At 51.4% G+C, this 17,728-nt stretch overlaps 1 protein-coding gene across 2 annotated transcripts in view; it reads left to right on the top strand.

Moving 5' to 3' along the window:
- Positions 1-17,728, top strand: part of NUP214 (nucleoporin 214) — a 78,999-nt gene that overhangs the window by 47,107 nt on the left and 14,164 nt on the right. For both annotated transcript variants that reach the window (XM_037158519.2, XM_037158523.2), the window contains exons 25-30: positions 2,206-2,284; positions 3,398-3,476; positions 5,294-5,390; positions 9,108-9,169; positions 9,645-11,471; positions 13,172-13,242. In XM_037158519.2, the coding sequence (XP_037014414.2) occupies positions 2,206-2,284; positions 3,398-3,476; positions 5,294-5,390; positions 9,108-9,169; positions 9,645-11,471; positions 13,172-13,242 (2,215 nt within the window). The remainder of the gene's footprint in view (positions 1-2,205; positions 2,285-3,397; positions 3,477-5,293; positions 5,391-9,107; positions 9,170-9,644; positions 11,472-13,171; positions 13,243-17,728) is intronic.

The following is a 17,728-nucleotide window of genomic DNA, read 5'->3' as shown; positions in this document are numbered from 1 at the left end:
CTCAGAGTCTGTTGGCATCGTTCTCTAAGAACTTGACTCACTCGCTCTGGTCTCTGGGGGCTCCATGGCCGTTCCCCAGTGTTGCTCTGGCTTTGACGTATGTTGTCTGTCGAGTCATGCAGTACACGCATGTCAATAGGAAGCTCTGTTACAGAGCTGCCTTCCCCGTAGTGCTTTGTTTTCAGTTGTAGATCAGAGCACGTCCACCAGTGAGTTTCCTCTGATCTCTCCCAGGTCTGTATGGCTAGAAACGTAGTGGCAGTAGAATGCAGCCATCCCAAAATGTGACAGTTCCAAATCTGGCTTTCAGCCTTCTCTTGAACATCTCTAGCTGTTGATTGCCTTTGTGTTGGTTCGTGAATGTGCACAGTCTTTGGATGTGTTATTTGGGGAGAGGACTGTTCTCAGTTTGCTCTTGGATCGTGGTGGGTCCGCCTCCGTTGGTCGATAGTTGGTCGGCTAGCTGCAGCGTGGCATTTCTCTGCAGGGCCGTTGCACGGTCCCATGTGTAGGTCTGGGAATCCTAACTGTGTGTGTTTGGCGACTTAGGATGCCCAAGGTTTACAGCATTCTCACAGGTGAATGAGCAGTGATTACACTCAGTCTTGTTCCGTGCATGATTTAATACACCATCCTATCATAGCTAAGTTTTAGGTGCAAAACGTGTTCCAGGTTGGTTAACTCGCTGCTTTTGCTTTTCCTTCTAGTTTACTTTTTGCTTTCCTTTGAGTTCATGTGGAAGATTTTCATTTCCTTGTGATTCTCCGGAGCTCAGGCCGTTTCTCTGCCAGGTCCGCTGTGTCTGCTCAGGGACTTCGCAGGCCCAGCAGCCTCACTCATACGTCCCTCTTCTCTGCTGGAGATGCTGCGCAGGCGAGGGCCGCTTGGGAGCGCGTCCCGGAAGAGGGACGTGTTTCCCAGAGAGACACGCGCTCACAGCTTCTTCAGTCTTCAGTGGAAAAATGAAGGGGGTTTTGTTTCATTAAACATAACTGCATTTTCCTTCTCTCTCAGTCTAGTAACATCACTTCGGGAAGGCTCTGTGTACTCCAACAGAGTCTGGAGGTGCTCGTAAGATTATTGTTCATTTTTTTTCTGTGTGGCACAGGCTTGTTTTTGTCTTTCCTCTCCCACGCTGATTTTTTTATGAAAAGGTATTAATCCTCCTGACTTTGGGAAGGGTTCTGAAAAGTGAAACAAGACCCCGTAGCTGCTGCCGCTACACCGGTCAGAGTAGCTCAGGGTCAAGGACAGATAAATCGATGGAAGGAGTTGCTCCCAGGAGCCACAGTAGGGCTTTCACCGGTGGTCGCGTTGATCCGGTGGTTTTTCCCTCACGTTACCGCTTGAGTACTTGCTGAAATAATAGCTTTCTGCATATCGAGTTCAGGGCTGATGAAAGATGGTGAGAGTTCTTTTTGCAGACAGTGGCTGCACTTTCCACTTGATAGCAGAGGCGTGGGTGGGACGTGGGGCGGGCGGCACGTTCAAGCCTCTCGTGTGCGGCCTGGTGCACATCAGGCTCTTGGGGGTGGTTCTTTGAGAAGCTGAGCTCCCCGAGAAACTCCTCAGAGCCGCGTGCAGCCGCAGGTCCCGTGCGTCCCATGCATCCCATGCGTCCCACAGACCCTGCGAACGTGTTCTCGGGCTGGGAAACAGAATCAGACTTTCCCCACGGGGCCCGGGACTAGGGGCAGGGTGCAGGGCCGGGGGGAGAGGGGTCCCTCCCCGGGTGAAAAAAAAGGCCTTCAGACTACTTAGCACTTTCCTTTAGGGTTGCAGGAGGAAAATAAGGGTTAAGGCTATTGCTTTGACTTTTATGTTAAAGGCCCAAATTTCATTTAAAGAATGTATTTTTTTAAAGATTTTATTCATTTGTTTTTAGAGAGGGGGAAGGGAGGGAGAGAAACATCAGTGCGTGGTTGCTTCTCACACATCCCTCACTGGGGACCCGGACCCACAACTCAGGCATGTGCCCTGACTGGGAATCGAACTGGCGACCCTTTGGTTCTCAGGCCAGCACTCAGTCCACTGAGCTGCACCAGGCAGGGCTGAAGAATGTATACTTCCATCTGAAAACTGTCAAGTGACTCTGGTTATGGTCCAGACGTCTGTATTCCACTCCAAATTGATATTTATTGGACAAAATATTGGCTGCAGGATTGACTGTGGTTTTCTGTCGGGTGTGTGCCTTTTGCTTTTCAGATCTTCAGGGTCCTGCTCTGCAGCCAAAACCTCTCACCCCGTGCTGACCCCTCTGGCCTCTAACAACCAAGCTAAGCAGGTAAGTTCTGGCTTTTTGCGTTAACAACCATGCAGTGTAACTTCACCCTGTTTCAGTCCTCACTTTGTTTTAAATGAGCTGTAAGTGTGACAGACATGTGACCCCTGCCCCACGGTTTATGCCAGTCCTGATGCCCGGCAGGCTGCTCAGGGCCTCCCATCGTCTTCACAGGCTGCTTAACGTTCTGCCTGCAGTCACCCTGGTCGGCGTTCTAGTGCCTCACCTTTACACGGGCATTTGGAGCTGCAGTTGCTTTCTGCCTAAGCCACGCAACAGCGACAGGCGGTCGGTGACGGGTGCTAGATGTGTCTCACCGACGGAGAGGCCAAGGCTCGGCGATGCGTGCAGGCGCCCACAGTCAGCGGGCAGGGGACAGAGCTGGGCCCCAAGCCTCCAGCCGCCACCCGTCCACTCCTGTCTCATTGCCCATCCAGCGTCTGGGTCTGGGGGGCGCTTCTCCTGCTTCCTTCTGTGGTCCGTGTCCTGGAGCGCACACATTCTGGGATGCATGTTGCGTGTGTGTCCCCTGTCAGGCTCCCGCACCACAAACACTGTCACAAAAACCAGTCACTTGTCAGCAGTCACAGAGGCCGGCGCTGGGGAGACCGGGCCGACTCAGAAACCTCGCGGCTCTCACGTCACCCTCTGAGAAGCCGCATCTTAGGCTGGGTTGAGACAGAGCGTTAGGACTGGCCTGTTGTCCTCCGTCACGGCTGCCTCGTTCCTTACTTCGCTGTGACTTAAAGTGGCGTGTAGCATCTGGTCATTCTCCTGGAAGTTTCCATATTCACTTTGGTGGACACAGGATAAGAGATCAGTCGCAACAACAAAGAGTAAAGAAACATTGACTAAGTCGAAGAGTTTTGCCTTTTCAGCTTGTTACAAATTTATTGAGAACCAGAACTCATTTCATTCATTTACTGCTTTATGTATTTGCCTTTTATGTGTGAGGCAGGACAGGCCTGGCCCCGCCTCGTCGGCAGCTGCAGGATGAATGCCCCATGCTGTGACCCAGCCTTAGGCTCATTATAGACTGCGTTGTCGTTTTACGTGTCTGTTGTCCCGAGGACACGCATGGTCTCCCACGCATGCTTTGCTTGTGCTCTCTTGTAGGGGCCGTTGGTCAATCCCCTCAAGCTGCCTGGGTCCACGTCCGCCGCTGGTCAGTCGTCATCCAGCGATAAAGCTTCAGGTCAGTTTGCATTTCTGTTGTAAGAAAGTAAAGGTGAGACAGACGCCCCACCGTAGACTGTAGAGTTCTGAACCACAGTCAACCCAGGAGACTGGGTGAAGACACATCATAAGGCCTTGGTTGTTGAAGAGTCTCCAGGAAACCTGTGACCCCTTCGGCGACTCTGCAGACCCACGGACTTTGAGAGCAGCAGGCCAGACCCTTCCTTCAGATGCTTCTCCTGAACAGGAGCCCTGGGGTGGCCTTGCTGGCTGGTCAGGTGGAGGGGAGTGGGTCGGAACATTGGACTCTGTTCCTCCTGCTGGAAAGAGTGAAAACTTCTCTTGGTTCACGGTGACGATTCAAAAGCCAGTGAAATACGAAGAGTAAAATGATGTCCAGTGTGAAGTTTCAGAGTAGGCGCAATGTTGGTATTAAAGATTTTGTGACTTCACATACTCCCGACACTCATGCATAATTACTCACTAAAGTCCATTTTACCATAGGTGCTCCCAGCAGGCATCCACCTAGCCCGTGGGGACTTGAAGCAGGAGTGTGCGTTCATGTAGACCCGAATTTTAACGTGGGCTCCTCCGCAGCGGCCCCCGCCGGTGCCGCCTCTTCTGTCGCCCACTTTGTGTGGCACGTGTTACGTCCTGCTCCAAGGCCCTGGTGCTGTCTGCACTCCTTCATTGTCACTACGCTCTGGACTCTGATTTTCATTTTTATTATCTTTATTTTATTTTTAAGATATTTATTTGTTTGTTTGTTGTTAGAGGGGAAGGGAGGGAGAGAAGGCAACATCATGTGTGGTTGCCTCTCGTGTGCCCCCTACTGGGGACCTGGCCCACAACCCAGGCAGGTGCCCTGCCTGGGAATCAAACCAGCAGCCTTTTGGTTCGCAGGCCAGCACTCAGTCCACTGAGCCACACCAGCCGGGGCCCGTTTTTATTTTGACTCATGTTTCAAGTGGGCCTTCAAGCTAATTCAGCGGGACTTGCTGGACCTGACATGCTAGCAGTCGGCTTTCACGTGAGAACCGCCCCTCAGTTGTACATGCGTCTGACTTTCTCTGCAGTCAGAAGCTTTCTCTTGGACACTGGGAGTGTCCTCACTAAATACCCTTCTGAGCACCTGCCCTCAGAAGAAGCCTAAGTTGTGTTCCAGAGTCTGGATCATGCAGAAGCACAGCCGTTGTTCGTGCCTCACTCGAGAGGAAGGCGCGTGCTTCTTGACGAGGATCTAAAGCCTTGTATCAGAAGGAATATTCTAGTAAAACAGAAGGCTTCTGAGTCACTTAGGGTGCAAATGAAGAAATCGGTTCCCATTTCTGGCTAACGCTTTAGGGAAAAAATTAGAAAGATCCTATATTCTCACTTCAAGGGCTCATTGGAGAGTTCTTTTACTCCTAAAATAAAGAGTCAGTGATCTCTAAGAGACTTCACAATGTCTTACGCAGTTAGCGTGCAGAGAAGCTTCGAGATCATTTAGTAGTGACAGTGAAATATTATCTTTCATTGCTGGGTGTTCACTTACATGTTCACTTGCTGGAGAGTCAAAAGAAAAGGGCCTTTTGGGGGTAGGAAAATTTTCTTGAGAAATGCTATTTAAGAATTTACCAAAATTTTATTTTAAAAGCATATCTGAAACCTCTATAAAATAACTCTTATTAACTAATCACGGACGTGCCTTCGCTGTCCCTCTTCCCCGGCTGTGCGGAACCCACGTGGGACCCGTGGGCCTGCGACCTGCTCTGCACACCACGCAGGTGCCACGGTCACAGGCTGGAACCGAGTCCCTAACTGGTTTTTTTGTAACATTGTTATTTTTCCCCCCAGTTTCAGGGCCAGGGGCAACCAAGGGAGAAGCTGCTGTGACTTCCACCCCATCTGCAGTCGGGCAGTTCAGCAAGACTTTCTCCTTTTCTTCCTCCGGGTCAGTAACAAACTCAGATTTTGTGGTACTTCACCAGCAGCCAAAATAGACAGCATCCCCAGATCTTACAGTCAGTACAATGCTTATTAAATGTGTGCGAGCCCAGAGTCCGTATCAGCACAGGAGCACACACTTGGTAGTGGCAGTAGCCTAACGCCCCGTCGTAAGTCTGTTTCCCCTTTTCAGTTCTGGCTTATGCGTGTGTCGTTTCGCATCGTTTTGGTTTTTAGAATAAGCCTTGTCTTTGGCTCATGGGCCTGTGTCAGCTAGTTTAGTTGGTCTGGTCTGTCATACTGAAATACTTTCATTCTGGCACCATTTGGGGTAGATGTGACATTTGGATTGGCTCTCCTGCACAGAGAGGCGCACTCACCAAACTTCTGAGGGAAGACTGGGCGTTACCCTCGCAGGGAGCAGGCGCAGGCTGACCCCTCGGGAGCCACCAGCATCCTCTTCCTTTGGAGGCAGAGCTGGACTTCCTGGGGCTGAGATGCAGACTGGCCCGAAGGCGTTTTGCCATTGAAGGTGCATCCAGTCCCATTGGAAAAGCCTCTTAAGCTCTTCCAGTCGATATGGAATCATACTGACCACACTCTTTTTTCTGATGTTATCAAAAGCTCTTTGAGAATTTTTCAGGCCTGACACAGTAAGAGGAAAGGGGATGTTGGAATTTGAGAGGGAAAATTATATGTTGTATTATTTCCTCTCTACTGTAAATTGTCATGTTTTATGCAGGCTTTGGTAGAGGTAACACCTGCTTGACTGTGGTTGGTGGGGTACGTGACTGTCCAGCACGAGACGGACAGCAATTTGAGCGTTTCATCTAGAATGTCGTAGGGTTCTTGACTGTGATACTATTACGTTACACAGTTACATGCTTATGCCTTGGTAATAAAAAGGGGGCATACTTCCCAAAGGTACTTCAGAGCAAATTTTAAAGAGTAGTCAGTGCCAGGAGTTAGCGCATCTTTTACAAATGCCAGTGAGTCATCTTTACTTCTATGAACCGATAGTCTTCCCGCTTTTAAAATAAGCTAAAAAGGTTGGGTCATTGGGTTAATGGCTTACCTCCATTAGATAAAATTTCTTCACTAAGGTGGAGGCAAAGAAAAGGTTTTTCTTAAATATAATAAACCGTTTAACACATCATTTTAAATGGTCTTTGTCCATTTGATGAAGGCCATGATGGGGGAAAAAATCTAAACTCTTTTTTTTTTTTTTTTTATTGATTATGCCATTACATTTGCTCTATTCCCCCCTCCCTTCCCCTCCACCCTGCATACCCCTCCCCCACCATTTCCCCCTTTAGTTCATGAACATGTGTCTCAAATTCTTTAGATTCTGTATTTCCCCTACTATTCTTACCCTCCCCCCTATCTATTTTCTATCTACTGTCTATACTACTTATTTTCTGTACCTTCTCCCCCCTTCCCCTCCTCTCACTCCCCCTGTTGCTAACCCTCCATGTGATCTCCATTTCTATGGTTCTGCTCCTGATCTAGCTATCCTCTTAGTTTGCTTTTGTTTTAGGTGTGGTTCTTAATAACTGTGAGTTTGCTGTCCTTTCACTGTTCATCGTTTTTATCTTCTTTTTTTTTAGATAAGTCCCTTTAACATTTCATATAGTAAGGGCTTGGTGATGATGAACTCCTTGAATTTGGTCTTATCTGAGAAGCACTTTATCTGTCCTTCCATTCTAAATGAAAGTTTTGCTGGGTAGAGCAATCTTGGTTGTAGATCTTTGGTTTTCATGACTTGGAATACCTCTGTCCAGCCCCTTCTTGCCTGTAAGGTCTCTTTTGAGAAATCAGCTGACAGTCTGATGGGAACTCCTTTGTAGGTGACTGTCCCCTTAGCTCTTGCTGCTTCTAGGATTCTCTTCTTCATTTTAATCTTGGCTAATGTAATTATGATGTGCCTTGGTGTGTTCCTTCTTGGGTCCAACTTCTTTGGGACTCTCTGAGCTTCCTGGATTTCTCAGAAGTCTATTTCCTTTGCCATCTTGGGGAAATTCTCCTTTATTATTTGTTCAAATAATTTTTCAACTGGTGGTTGTGTCTTTCCCCCTTCTGGTACCCCTATAATTCGGATGTTGGAACGTTTAAAGATGTCCTGGAGGTTCCTAAGCTTCTCCTCATTTTTCTGAATTCTTATTTCTTCATTCCTTTCTGTTTGAACATTTTTTTCTTCCGTCTGGTCCTCTTCCTTGATTTGAATCCCAATTTTCTTTCCATTACTATTGGTATCTTTTGTATCAGCATTCATTTCAATTAATTTAGCTTCCATATGTTTCTCTAATTTGTGACTAAAATCCACCAGTTCTGTAAGGATCTTTATAACTAGTGTTTTGAACTGTGCATCTGAAAGACTGGCTATTTCTTCATCACTTAGGTCTATTGGTTCTGGGGCTCTAAGTTGTCCTAGAGCCATTTTTTGGTCTATTCGTGCTGTTAAGTGAGCAGAGCGAAGCCTTAGTTGTTTACCAGGACGGGGCGACCCAGGTCGCTGGTTTGTGACGCTGTGTGTGGGGGCGGGGTCAGAGAGGGAGCAATGGCGTTCCTCTCCGCTAGCCCAGTGCATCCAGTCACTCAAATGCCTCGGGCCTGCTTATCCGATCCTAATTTTGTGAGCCTGCTGCACCGGGTGGGTTTCCCTTCTCACTGGTTTCTCTGCACGTAAATGCGCGCGATCGACCGACCCACCGCGCCTCTTCCCTGTGCGCTCCGGCAGCCAGCTCGCTGGCGATCAGCGCCCTCGGTTGCCTGCGCGCACCGCCCCGGGAATTTTTTCTTGCTAACCTGCTCCGCTGCTGGCCTCACTCCTCCTACCGGTCCAGCCGAGTTTCTAGTTGTCCTTTGGACTCCGTATTGTCGATTTTCCGTGTGGCTTGGTTGTGACTGCTGTTAAAAATAGTTGTTCTTAGATTTGGTTGTGCACAGAGGTGAGGTGGAACCTCCACCTACTTCTCCATCTTGGCGGAAGTCCTAAACTCTTGCATTGCTTATTACATTTGATATGCTTACATTTTAAAGTTATATCAATTTAAATTTGCTGCTTGAGCTTTTATCACAGTCACAAGTCTATTCTAGTGACACTTGGGCTGAATTCTCCTCTTTGGCTGTGATGTCTGTACTCCCGGCGCAAAGAAGACATACAGAAGGGCAGAGGAGGGGCAGGGAGTCAGAACGGAGTTGGAACCAGGTTTTCCCGGCCCGGAGCCGAGTTGTGTGCAAGTGGCAGGGGCAGTGGCTTTTGTGTCAGCCTCCCCACCAACCCCCTAGTGGCCTGCTGCCCTCCTGACCTGCCCTTTGACGTCGGGGTGGGTTCTGAGAGTCTCTCCCTCATGCGGCCTGTCTCGTCTCCTCCACTAGGCGGACCGTCTGCTCTAGCCACCATTCCCACGTGCACACGGCCACGTGTTTCCACTGCTGCTCCTCTGTCCTCCTCGGAGCAGGTCCCCACCCCAGCCTCTGCCCAGGAAAGCCCGGCCGTCCCTCCACGGCCTTCTTGGCCCCTGCGCCCCGCTCTCCTCCCCACAGATGGCCCCTGCCATGGAGCGGTGGAGGAGTGCCTGACTGCCTCACACATGCGTGCTTTTCTCTGTTAGCTGCTGGACCACACGTTCCCGCAGAGCAGAGTGTGCGGTGCATTGTGGCGTGGTGTGTTGGAAGGGGAGTGCGGTGCCTTGGCAGTGACCCTCACTTCTTTCTCTCCTAGGACTGGCTTCAATTTTGGGGTAATCACACCAACACCATCCTCTAATTTCACTGGCACACAAGGTACGGTCCCTGTCACACAGCATTACTTTTGTCCTTCCCCTAAGCAAGTGCCGGGGTTTTCTACGCGGACGTGTTGGCATTTTTTTGCCTGAAGTATTTGCCGTAAGTTTAGTGTTGGTGTTACCCATTCAAATAGGCTGGTCCATGAATAAACCAACACTGTGCCAAGAATGTCACCAAGGAAAGCACATGCAGGGGAAAATAAGGGCAGGCGCCTTTAATTTCTCTTTTGGGACAATAACTATAGGTGTTATGGAGATGGCATAGGTGTTGTAATGGGCATGAGAACAGCTGTGCATTTCGGCAGTGAACTGCCTCACACAGCGAGCAGTGCTGCGGGGGGCACAGCCGCCCTCCCCGGGCAGACTGTCAGTGTCGGGCACGGGGCGGGGGGGGCTTTGGCGTAGAGGTAGTGGAGGTGTGACGGTCACGTTCTGCTCTGTCCTCCCATTTCCTGCTTTCTTTATCTTACTAGGGGCAGCACCCCCCACTAAAGAGTCAAGCCCACTGGACACGTTCTCATTTGGCGGGGGAGGCAAACCTTTACCCGAGACCATTTCTGAAAGCTCGTCTCCCTCAGCGGTGACAACAGCCTCAAACGCCCCCGGAGCTGCCCTTGCCCCTCCAGGAGAGCCCGCTCCATCGAGCGGCAGGCCTGCGGCACCTTCTGGGATTGCTCTCGGCAGTCCTCCCGGCAAGCTGGAAACCCCGCCGTCCAAGTTGGGGGACCTTCTGTTTCCAAGTTCTTCGGCCGGCGAGACTCTCGGCAGTTTCTCGGGACTGCGGGTTGGCCAAGCAGATGACTCCACAAAGCCAGCCAGTAAGGCTACGTCCGCGAGCCTGGCTAGTGCACAGCCGGCCAAGACTCCCCTCGTCCCCTCCGGGTTTACTTTCGCCGGCCCTCCCACCATAGGCAAGCCTGCGGAGCTTCCCGTCGCCTCCTCTGGGGCCGCCACCACAGCGGCACCGGCTGCCGGCTCCAGCACAAGTGGGGCCTCGACGGGTGTCTTTGGCAGCCTGCCCCTCACCAGCGTGGGGTCCTCCGGGCTCATGAGTTTCAGTGGCGTGTCTCTGAGTGGTAGCAAGCCTAGTTTTCCATTTGGAAGCCAGCAGACGAGTGGTACAGCAGCCCCGTCTGCTGCACCGTCGGCCACCACTGCCGCTTCCCATCCCACATCGTTCCCCATGATGTCATTTGGGGGCCTCCTGAGTTCAGCATCTGCTCCCACCGTACCTGGGTCCTCTGTGAAAGGCACAGAGGAGGCGGCGGCGGCATCATCTGTGCCCGAGAAGCCCGGCAGCAGTGAAGTCTCAGCATCAGCAGCCTCGCTGCCAGGGCCACAGCAGTCAGCCCTGCCTCCCCAGGCTCCTCCGCAAACTCCTGACTCCATGAAGAAAGAGCCCGTGCCTGCCCAGCCCACGGGCAGCAGCCCTGGTGCCGCAACGGCCAGTCCCAGTCTCCTAGCACCTTCTGCAGAGGCCACGCCAGCAGCCACCGGGGTCCCCGACATCAAGGCAGAGGCAGCCTCTCCCTCTTCCTCCCTTTCAGTGCCTGGGCCGACTGCTGTCACAGCAGCCGCAACCCCAAGTGCGGGCCCTGTGACGGCAGAAACATCGAGTGCCCCTGCAGCCACTAGCACCGTTTCCAGTGTTGCCCCGAGCCCAGCCGTAGACACGGCAGTGTTTGGGACTGTCACTTCTGGCTCCTCTGTCTTTCCCCAGCCACCTGCTGCCAGTTCTAGCTCAGCTTTCAGCCAGCTCACCAGCAGCTCGGCCACCACCCCCTCGGCCACCCCTGTGTTTGGGCAGGTGGCGGCCAGTACTGCGCCAAGCCTGTTTGGGCAGCAGACAGGCAGCATAGCCAGCACGGCAACCGCCACGCCACAGGCCAGCAGCTCGGGGTTTGGCAGCCCGGCGTTCGGCACCTCGGCCACAGGGGTCTTCGGGCAGACGGCCTTCGGGCAGGCCCCAGCCTTTGGGCAGTCGACAAGCAGCCCGGCGAGCAGCTTCTCCTTCAGTCAGCCTGGGTTCAGCTCCGGGCCCGCCTTCGGCCAGCCCGCGTCGTCCACGTCCACGTCCACCAGCGGGAACGTCTTCGGTGCCTCCTCCGGCTCTAGCAGCTCCAGCTCCTTCTCCTTTGGACAGTCGTCTGCCGGCACAGGAGCGGGGGTGTTTGGCCAGAGCAACCCCCCTGCCTTCGGTCAGAGCCCTGGCTTCGGGCAGGGGGGCTCTGTGTTTGGGGGGGCCTCGGCCGCCACCACCACAGCATCGTCCTCGGGGTTCAGCTTTTGTCAGGCTTCAGGTAAGCATTTATGGAAGGTTTCTGCCTTGTTCCCCTCGGTGTCACTTGAAGGGTTTGCAGCAAGCCAGTGTAACTGCCATAATCAGAGGGAAAAAGGGACAACACAAATGACTGTAGAGTCGAGGGGAGCAGACAGCGCTGGCGGCCCCAGCAGTTCTTCGGCCGAGGTGCCGTGGGCTCGTCCGCTTTCTTTAGCACCGCCCTCCTCTCTCCTGGCCAGCAGGGTGCTGATTCCGTGGCAGAAAAATTAAGATCGTGACGAGTGATGAGTGAGTCTCAAATAGGAAAGTCTTGATTCAGAGGTCATTGTGGGCACAACCGTCCAGCCGTAGGATAGCCAATCTGTCGCCCCTGAGAGCTCGGGACCAGAACTGCACTGAGCCCGGGCCACAGCCTTACCGGCGTTTTCTGTCTCCTGCGATGCCATCTTTCTGGCTAGAAGGACAGACACCAGCATTTGGAAAGTTTGGACTTTCGATTTTCAGTGTTGTAATTTAAAAACAAAAGTGAAATCTTTACATTTTACTTTTTTAAAAATTAAAATGTAATCTTCCCTTTTGCATATCCAATTTTAGCAGGTCCTTTTACTTCTAAAATTTTGCAACAAACCGTTTGAAACCCTTTTTCTAAGGCTCACTTTGAAGGCTAGCTTGTGCACGGCGTTTTCCCCGCAGGCGGACTCTGGGAAGACAGGGCTACTGACTTCCTTGTGGACAGGGTTCTGCGCAACTGCTCATTCATTCCCTTGGTGGTAGCTAATTTGAAAAGGGTTCCTCGTGTATTAGAAAGAAAACCTTTCTTTCCTTTCTTCAACAAATGTTCGTTTAGCTCCCAATGAGTTTGGCTCCAGGGACGCAGGGTGGGACACAGCCGCGAGGCCCACATGCTGGCCCGGAAAGAGGCAGATCGGCTGACACCGGTGACCTGGCCTAGAGGGAGGAGGGGGAGGCCTTGTGGTCTCAAGGAGTAGGACATTCAGCCTACTCTATGACATCCTTTGTTCAGTCAGAACCTCAGGGTCCCTCCTACACACGCAGGGCACGGTCAGACTGTCCTATCATAATTAGAAGCCTCAGAGGAAGCTGTCTCTCTCACAGTAGCTGAGGAAAGGCCCCTGAGCCGTCACTCCAGCCCTGGCTGGGGAACGGAGCCCCGGTTGTGCTCCCCTCCCTGGTCCAGCGATGGAAAGGAGGCCGGAGCACCTGCCTCCCAGCTCCGTCCAGTGGGGCTCTTACTGTACCGCAGGGCTGGCCTGGTCTCCCCGGCCCCGTTCAGCCCAGCACCTGCCCCGCAGTATGCCTCGTCGAAGGAGGGCAGACTGAAAGAGTCTGGTCTGGGAGAGTAGAGGAAACTAGGATGACGTGTGCATGGTCCTCATTGGAAAGACCTCTTGGCAGCTGCAAGTCCAGGGCACAGCTCCTCCCAGGATACACCGTCCTGGCCCCCAACCCCTCACGTGTGGCGGGAGACAGGAGTCAGTCCTTGGGGCTTTGGGATTCCTATGGCAATAAAGTGTTAACAGAGCAGATATATCTGTATTTACTCATGATTTTCTTCATTTCCTAGATAGGAAGACATTTTATTCATGGATTGATTTATTGTGCAGTATTTTACATGTCTAACAGCCACTATAAGAAAAACCAAAAAACTTTGATGCTGTAAAAGATTCCTTTTACATTTGTTCTCCTTTTATTTTATAGGTTTTGCGTCTAGTAACGCTGGTTCTTTGTTTGGTCAAGCCGCCAGTACCGGGGGGACAGTCTTCGGCCAGGTAAGCGTGGGTGTCGGGCTCTGGTCCCGGCGACGTCTCCCAGACCCCCCCTCGTGGTCCCTGCACACACTGGGGTCGGCGTGTATGGTGCGCAGGCCCCAGCCCCGGATCTGAGAGGATCGCTACCATGCTGACCCTTCTCTAAAAGCACGTGGCCTGACCTCCGTGAGCCTTTGGTGCGCTGCAGCCCATGGGCTAAGCTCCTCCTCTTTTATTTATTTATTTATTTATTTTAAGATCATTGACCTAACAATGGTTGTTTCCTTTTGGTGACCCGAGCGGTTCTGCCTGGCTAGCGGTTGTCTGTGTGCTGGGCGCAGTTTTAGGTGCCTCGCGTCCGTTGACCCCGTCGTCAAAGCACTTCTGTCAGGCAGGTGCCATCCGGGTCCTCGTGAGACCCAGTTCTCTGCACAGAACTTGTGGATGGAACAAAGATGACGGAAAGAAAGTCGGCAAAGGCTTTGTTAGAAAGGGCGGCAGTGGCCGCGCAGCGTCGAGTGCTCCCTGCCACTGACCTGTGCACTTAAAACCACCGAAAGTGCTCGGCTTTGTGTATACTTCACAGCAATATTTTTACAAAAGTTAGAAATGGGGGCGGATAGCCAGGGACTAATAACATTCAAATTAATTAATAATACAAACTAAAACCACAAAGAGCTGCAGAATTACTGTTATGAGTGTGGAGTTTTTGTTTGAAGTGATGAAAAGCTCAGAAATGGGTGGTGGCGATGGCCGCGCAGTGCTGAGTGTGCTCAATGCCAGTGAGCCTCACTCCGAAAGTGGTGAGTTTTATGTGACATACACTGGCACAGTAAAAAATAAAGACAAAGGAGGTTAAAAAGTTATTTTCAAAACAAGAAGAATAGACCCCAGCTGGTGTGGCTCAGTGGATTGAGTGCCAGCCTGTGAACCAAACAACTGCTGGTTTGATTCCCAGTCAGAGCGCATGCTGGGTTGCAGCTGGGTCCCCAGTAGGGGGCACTCGAGAGGCAACCACACATTGATGTTTCTCTCCCTCTCTTTCTCCCTTCCCCTCTCTCTAAAAATAAATAAATGTTTTAAAAACAAAACAAGAAGAGTAGATAAATTCATAGAGCCAAAAATTAAATGAGCGCTTACCAGTGGCTGGGCAGGGGCAGGACTGGGGATGTGGCGGCTCAGTGGTCACAGAACCCCAGCCGCGGTGACAAGAAGGCTTTGGACGCAGAGGCTGGTGTTGTCTGCACAACACTGACTAGAGTCAGTGCCACTGAGGTGTGCGCTTGAAAATGGGTAAAGTACCTGGTTTTACATATATCAGTTTCACAATGTAAATGCCAAACCACTGAGTTTTTTCTTTAAACCAGTTCTGTGGTATATGAAGTAAATCCCAATAAAGCTGTTTCAAAAACAACCACGAATTGGGGTCTGAAAGACGGACACGTAACACAGCAGTAATCTGTTCAGTGGAAAAACCCTCCCGGTCCAGCCGCTGCCGACTTCTGCTAAGAAACAGGAAGTGAGGGCTGGGACACGAAAGGGCTTGCGGTTCGCAGTCTCCTGCTGCCAGGGACTGGAACCCCGAGGTGGCCCCGCTGCCCAGACACGCAGTGAGACGAATAACTTAGACCAAACCCGAAGCAAAGACAGCAGGTTGGTGTCTCTGTTCCCATCCAGCTGCTGGAGAAGTCGGGACGCCTGCCTCCTCACTTCAGGGCGCAGGTGAAGGAGAGGCCCCCACGCTCTGGAGGAACCGCACAAGGGTTCTCTTCTGTACAGAGACCAGTAGGTGCACCCCTCCCCCCAAATGATTATATAACATGTGAAGAAGTAGAAGCGGAAGGGGCCTCACAGTTATATTTTGGAAGTCAACAGAAACAGCGTATAGATGATCCAGATATTAGAACTCTCAGACAAAGTTATCAGAGTAACTGTTGTATTCAAGGACTTACAAGAAAATGAAGGAATGATTGATAAAGAATCTCAGCAAACAAATGGGAATTACAAAAACGAGGCCATGATCTGTACCTGAAGTTAAAGTTCAGTATCCGAAATGACATAAAAAATGACTAGACAGGGTAACAACAGTGAGTGCTACAGAAGAACAGGGAACTTGAAGACGTGTCCACCGAAGTTACCCAAAACGAAGCTCAGAGACCGGGAACAAGAGACAATGTAAGTGACATGGATGACAGTAGCAGCAGTCCACTGTATTTGTTGTCAGAGTCCCAGAAAGAGAGGGGACAGAATAGGGTTGAAAAATAGTACATGAAGCCCTGGCTGGTGTAGCTCAGTGGATTGAACGTGGGCTGAGAACCAAAGGGTCGCCAGTTTGATTCCCAGTCAAGGCACATGCCTGGGTTGCAGGCAGGTCCCCAGTGGAAGCCATAGGAGAAGCAGCCACACACTGATGTTTTTCTCCCTCTCTTTCTCTCTCCCTTCCCCTCTCTCTAAAAATAAATGAAATCTTCAAAAAGAAAAAAATTAAATGAAGAAACTATCACCAATCTTTTTCAAACTTGTTGATAAACAGTCATTCACAGATCTAAGAAATTCAGAATAAATACTAGAAAACCACAACTGGACACATCAGAGTTAACCTTCTGAAAACCAAATGCGAAAAGAGGAATTTTTTTAAAGATTTTATTTATTTGTATTTAGAGAGGGGAAGGGAGGGAGAAAGAGAGGAAGAGAAACATCAATCGGTTGCCTCTTGCACACACCCCAACCAAAGGCCAAGGCACGTGCCCTGACTGGGAATTCACCAGCGGCCTTCCGCTTTGTAGAACGATGCCCAGCCAACCGAGTTGTATCAGTCAGGGTGAAAGAGGAATCTTAAAATATCTTTGCTACCTTGGAGTAGGCTGGTGCTTGTCAGCCAGCATCGGTTTTGTCCCCCAGGGATGCTCACAGTCACAGTGTCTGGAGACCTGCTTGGTCGTGAGTGGGGGGTTCTACTGGCATCTAGTGGGCGCGGTCCGGGGGCGCACCAAACACCCTGCAGCCCTCTGGGTCAGAGAACTGTCCGGCCCCAAGTGTCAACAGTGCCAGCGGCTACAGCCACTGTGCAGACCAAGATTTCTGAGGACACAGAAAGCACAAACCATAAAAGAAGAAAATTGAAACCTGGACTTCATTAAAATTACAAACTAGCGCTCGTCAAGAGACTTGTTACGAGATGAAAAAGCAGGGCGCAGACTGGGAGGAGATATTTATGACACATCAAACCAGACAGCTTCTGTCTGCAGTGTGCAGCGTGGAGCACGGAAGCGCGTTGCTGAGTATGCCAAAGGGTTTGTTCTTGTATTACTATTTGTTTATTATTCTCCATGTGAACAACTGGAAACCTACCTTTGCCCCTCCCTGTGTAAAGAGCTCCTATGAATCAAAAATAAAAGGACACCCAGTTTACAAAATAAACGAGGCACGTGGACAGATACTTGACGAAAGAGGATGTGCAAGTGGCAGGAAGCACGTGGAAGCCAGCGCAGCGTGGCAGGTCCTCAGAGGCACGCCGACTGCAACTGCGGTGCGGTGCTGCTTCACACCCGCTGGGACAGCCACACATGGGGAGGGTCCAGAGCGGCGACCTCCGACCGCGTGCTGCAGGGGTCTCTAAAACACGCAGCACCGGCCCGTGTAGTCGGGCTCTGACTGCCGTTCCCTCAGACAGGCAGACGAAACAGTGACAACGGCCAGTACAACAATATCCATCTGTGTGAATGAGTCCAGATTATTTTTTTGGTCAGTCAGCAAGATACAGCTTTTCAGTGTCCCAGAGAATGTGAGTAGTGAAGTTGTTGGTGTGTTTTTGTGTGCCAAGAGGTGGGAGCAGCCGAAACCGCTGGCCGCTCCAGAGCAGCCAGGTCTCTGCACATGTTGCTGGGGGGAGTGGGACATGGGGCGGTCGTTCTGGAACGTCGGTTGGCAGTTTCGTAGTGTGTTAAATGCACACTGATGTTATGGGCTGGCAATTCCAGTCCTAGGCATTTACTCAGAAGAGAAGAGAATACATGGCCACAAAAAGATGCCGTAAGAGGTGGCAGCTTTGTTCAGGATGGCCGTTAACCCTGGCCCCTCGTCGGCGGAGGGCTGCTCAGCAGCAGAAAGGAAAGAGTGACCAGTGCCCGCAGTAACTGGGGACAGTCTCCGAGGAATGTGGTGATTCCAGCCTGGCCAGCTAGGCGAGAGAATGAAATGAAAAGAAGGCGTCCAGATTGGACAGGAAAGGGTTCAAGTGAAAAAAATGATGTTCGAGTGCTCAGGGAGTGCCTGGCACACAGAGAGTGCTCGATTGTTGGTCCGTTACCGTCATCGTTCAGTGCTGAAGGGCAGCCGTGCTGAGCGTGTGGTTGTTTCGGGTACGGCTCTGAAGTGCACGGTGCTCCCCAGCTCGAGTCACTCACTCAGCATGCCCAGGTGGGAGGGCTGTCGTCCCTGTGGCACAGAAGAGGGACCGCTCTGCCCCGCTGTGAAGGGGGCTCCCGGAAGTTGGACACAGCAACCA

This window comes from Artibeus jamaicensis, unplaced genomic scaffold (assembly GCF_021234435.1).
Source record: "Artibeus jamaicensis isolate MK-2021 breed Jamaican fruit bat unplaced genomic scaffold, CSHL_Jam_final contig_471, whole genome shotgun sequence".
In the NCBI taxonomy this organism is placed as follows: domain Eukaryota; kingdom Metazoa; phylum Chordata; class Mammalia; order Chiroptera; family Phyllostomidae; genus Artibeus; species Artibeus jamaicensis.
The sequence above is the reverse complement of the archived record's forward strand: the minus strand, read 5'-3'. Positions and strand labels throughout refer to the sequence as shown.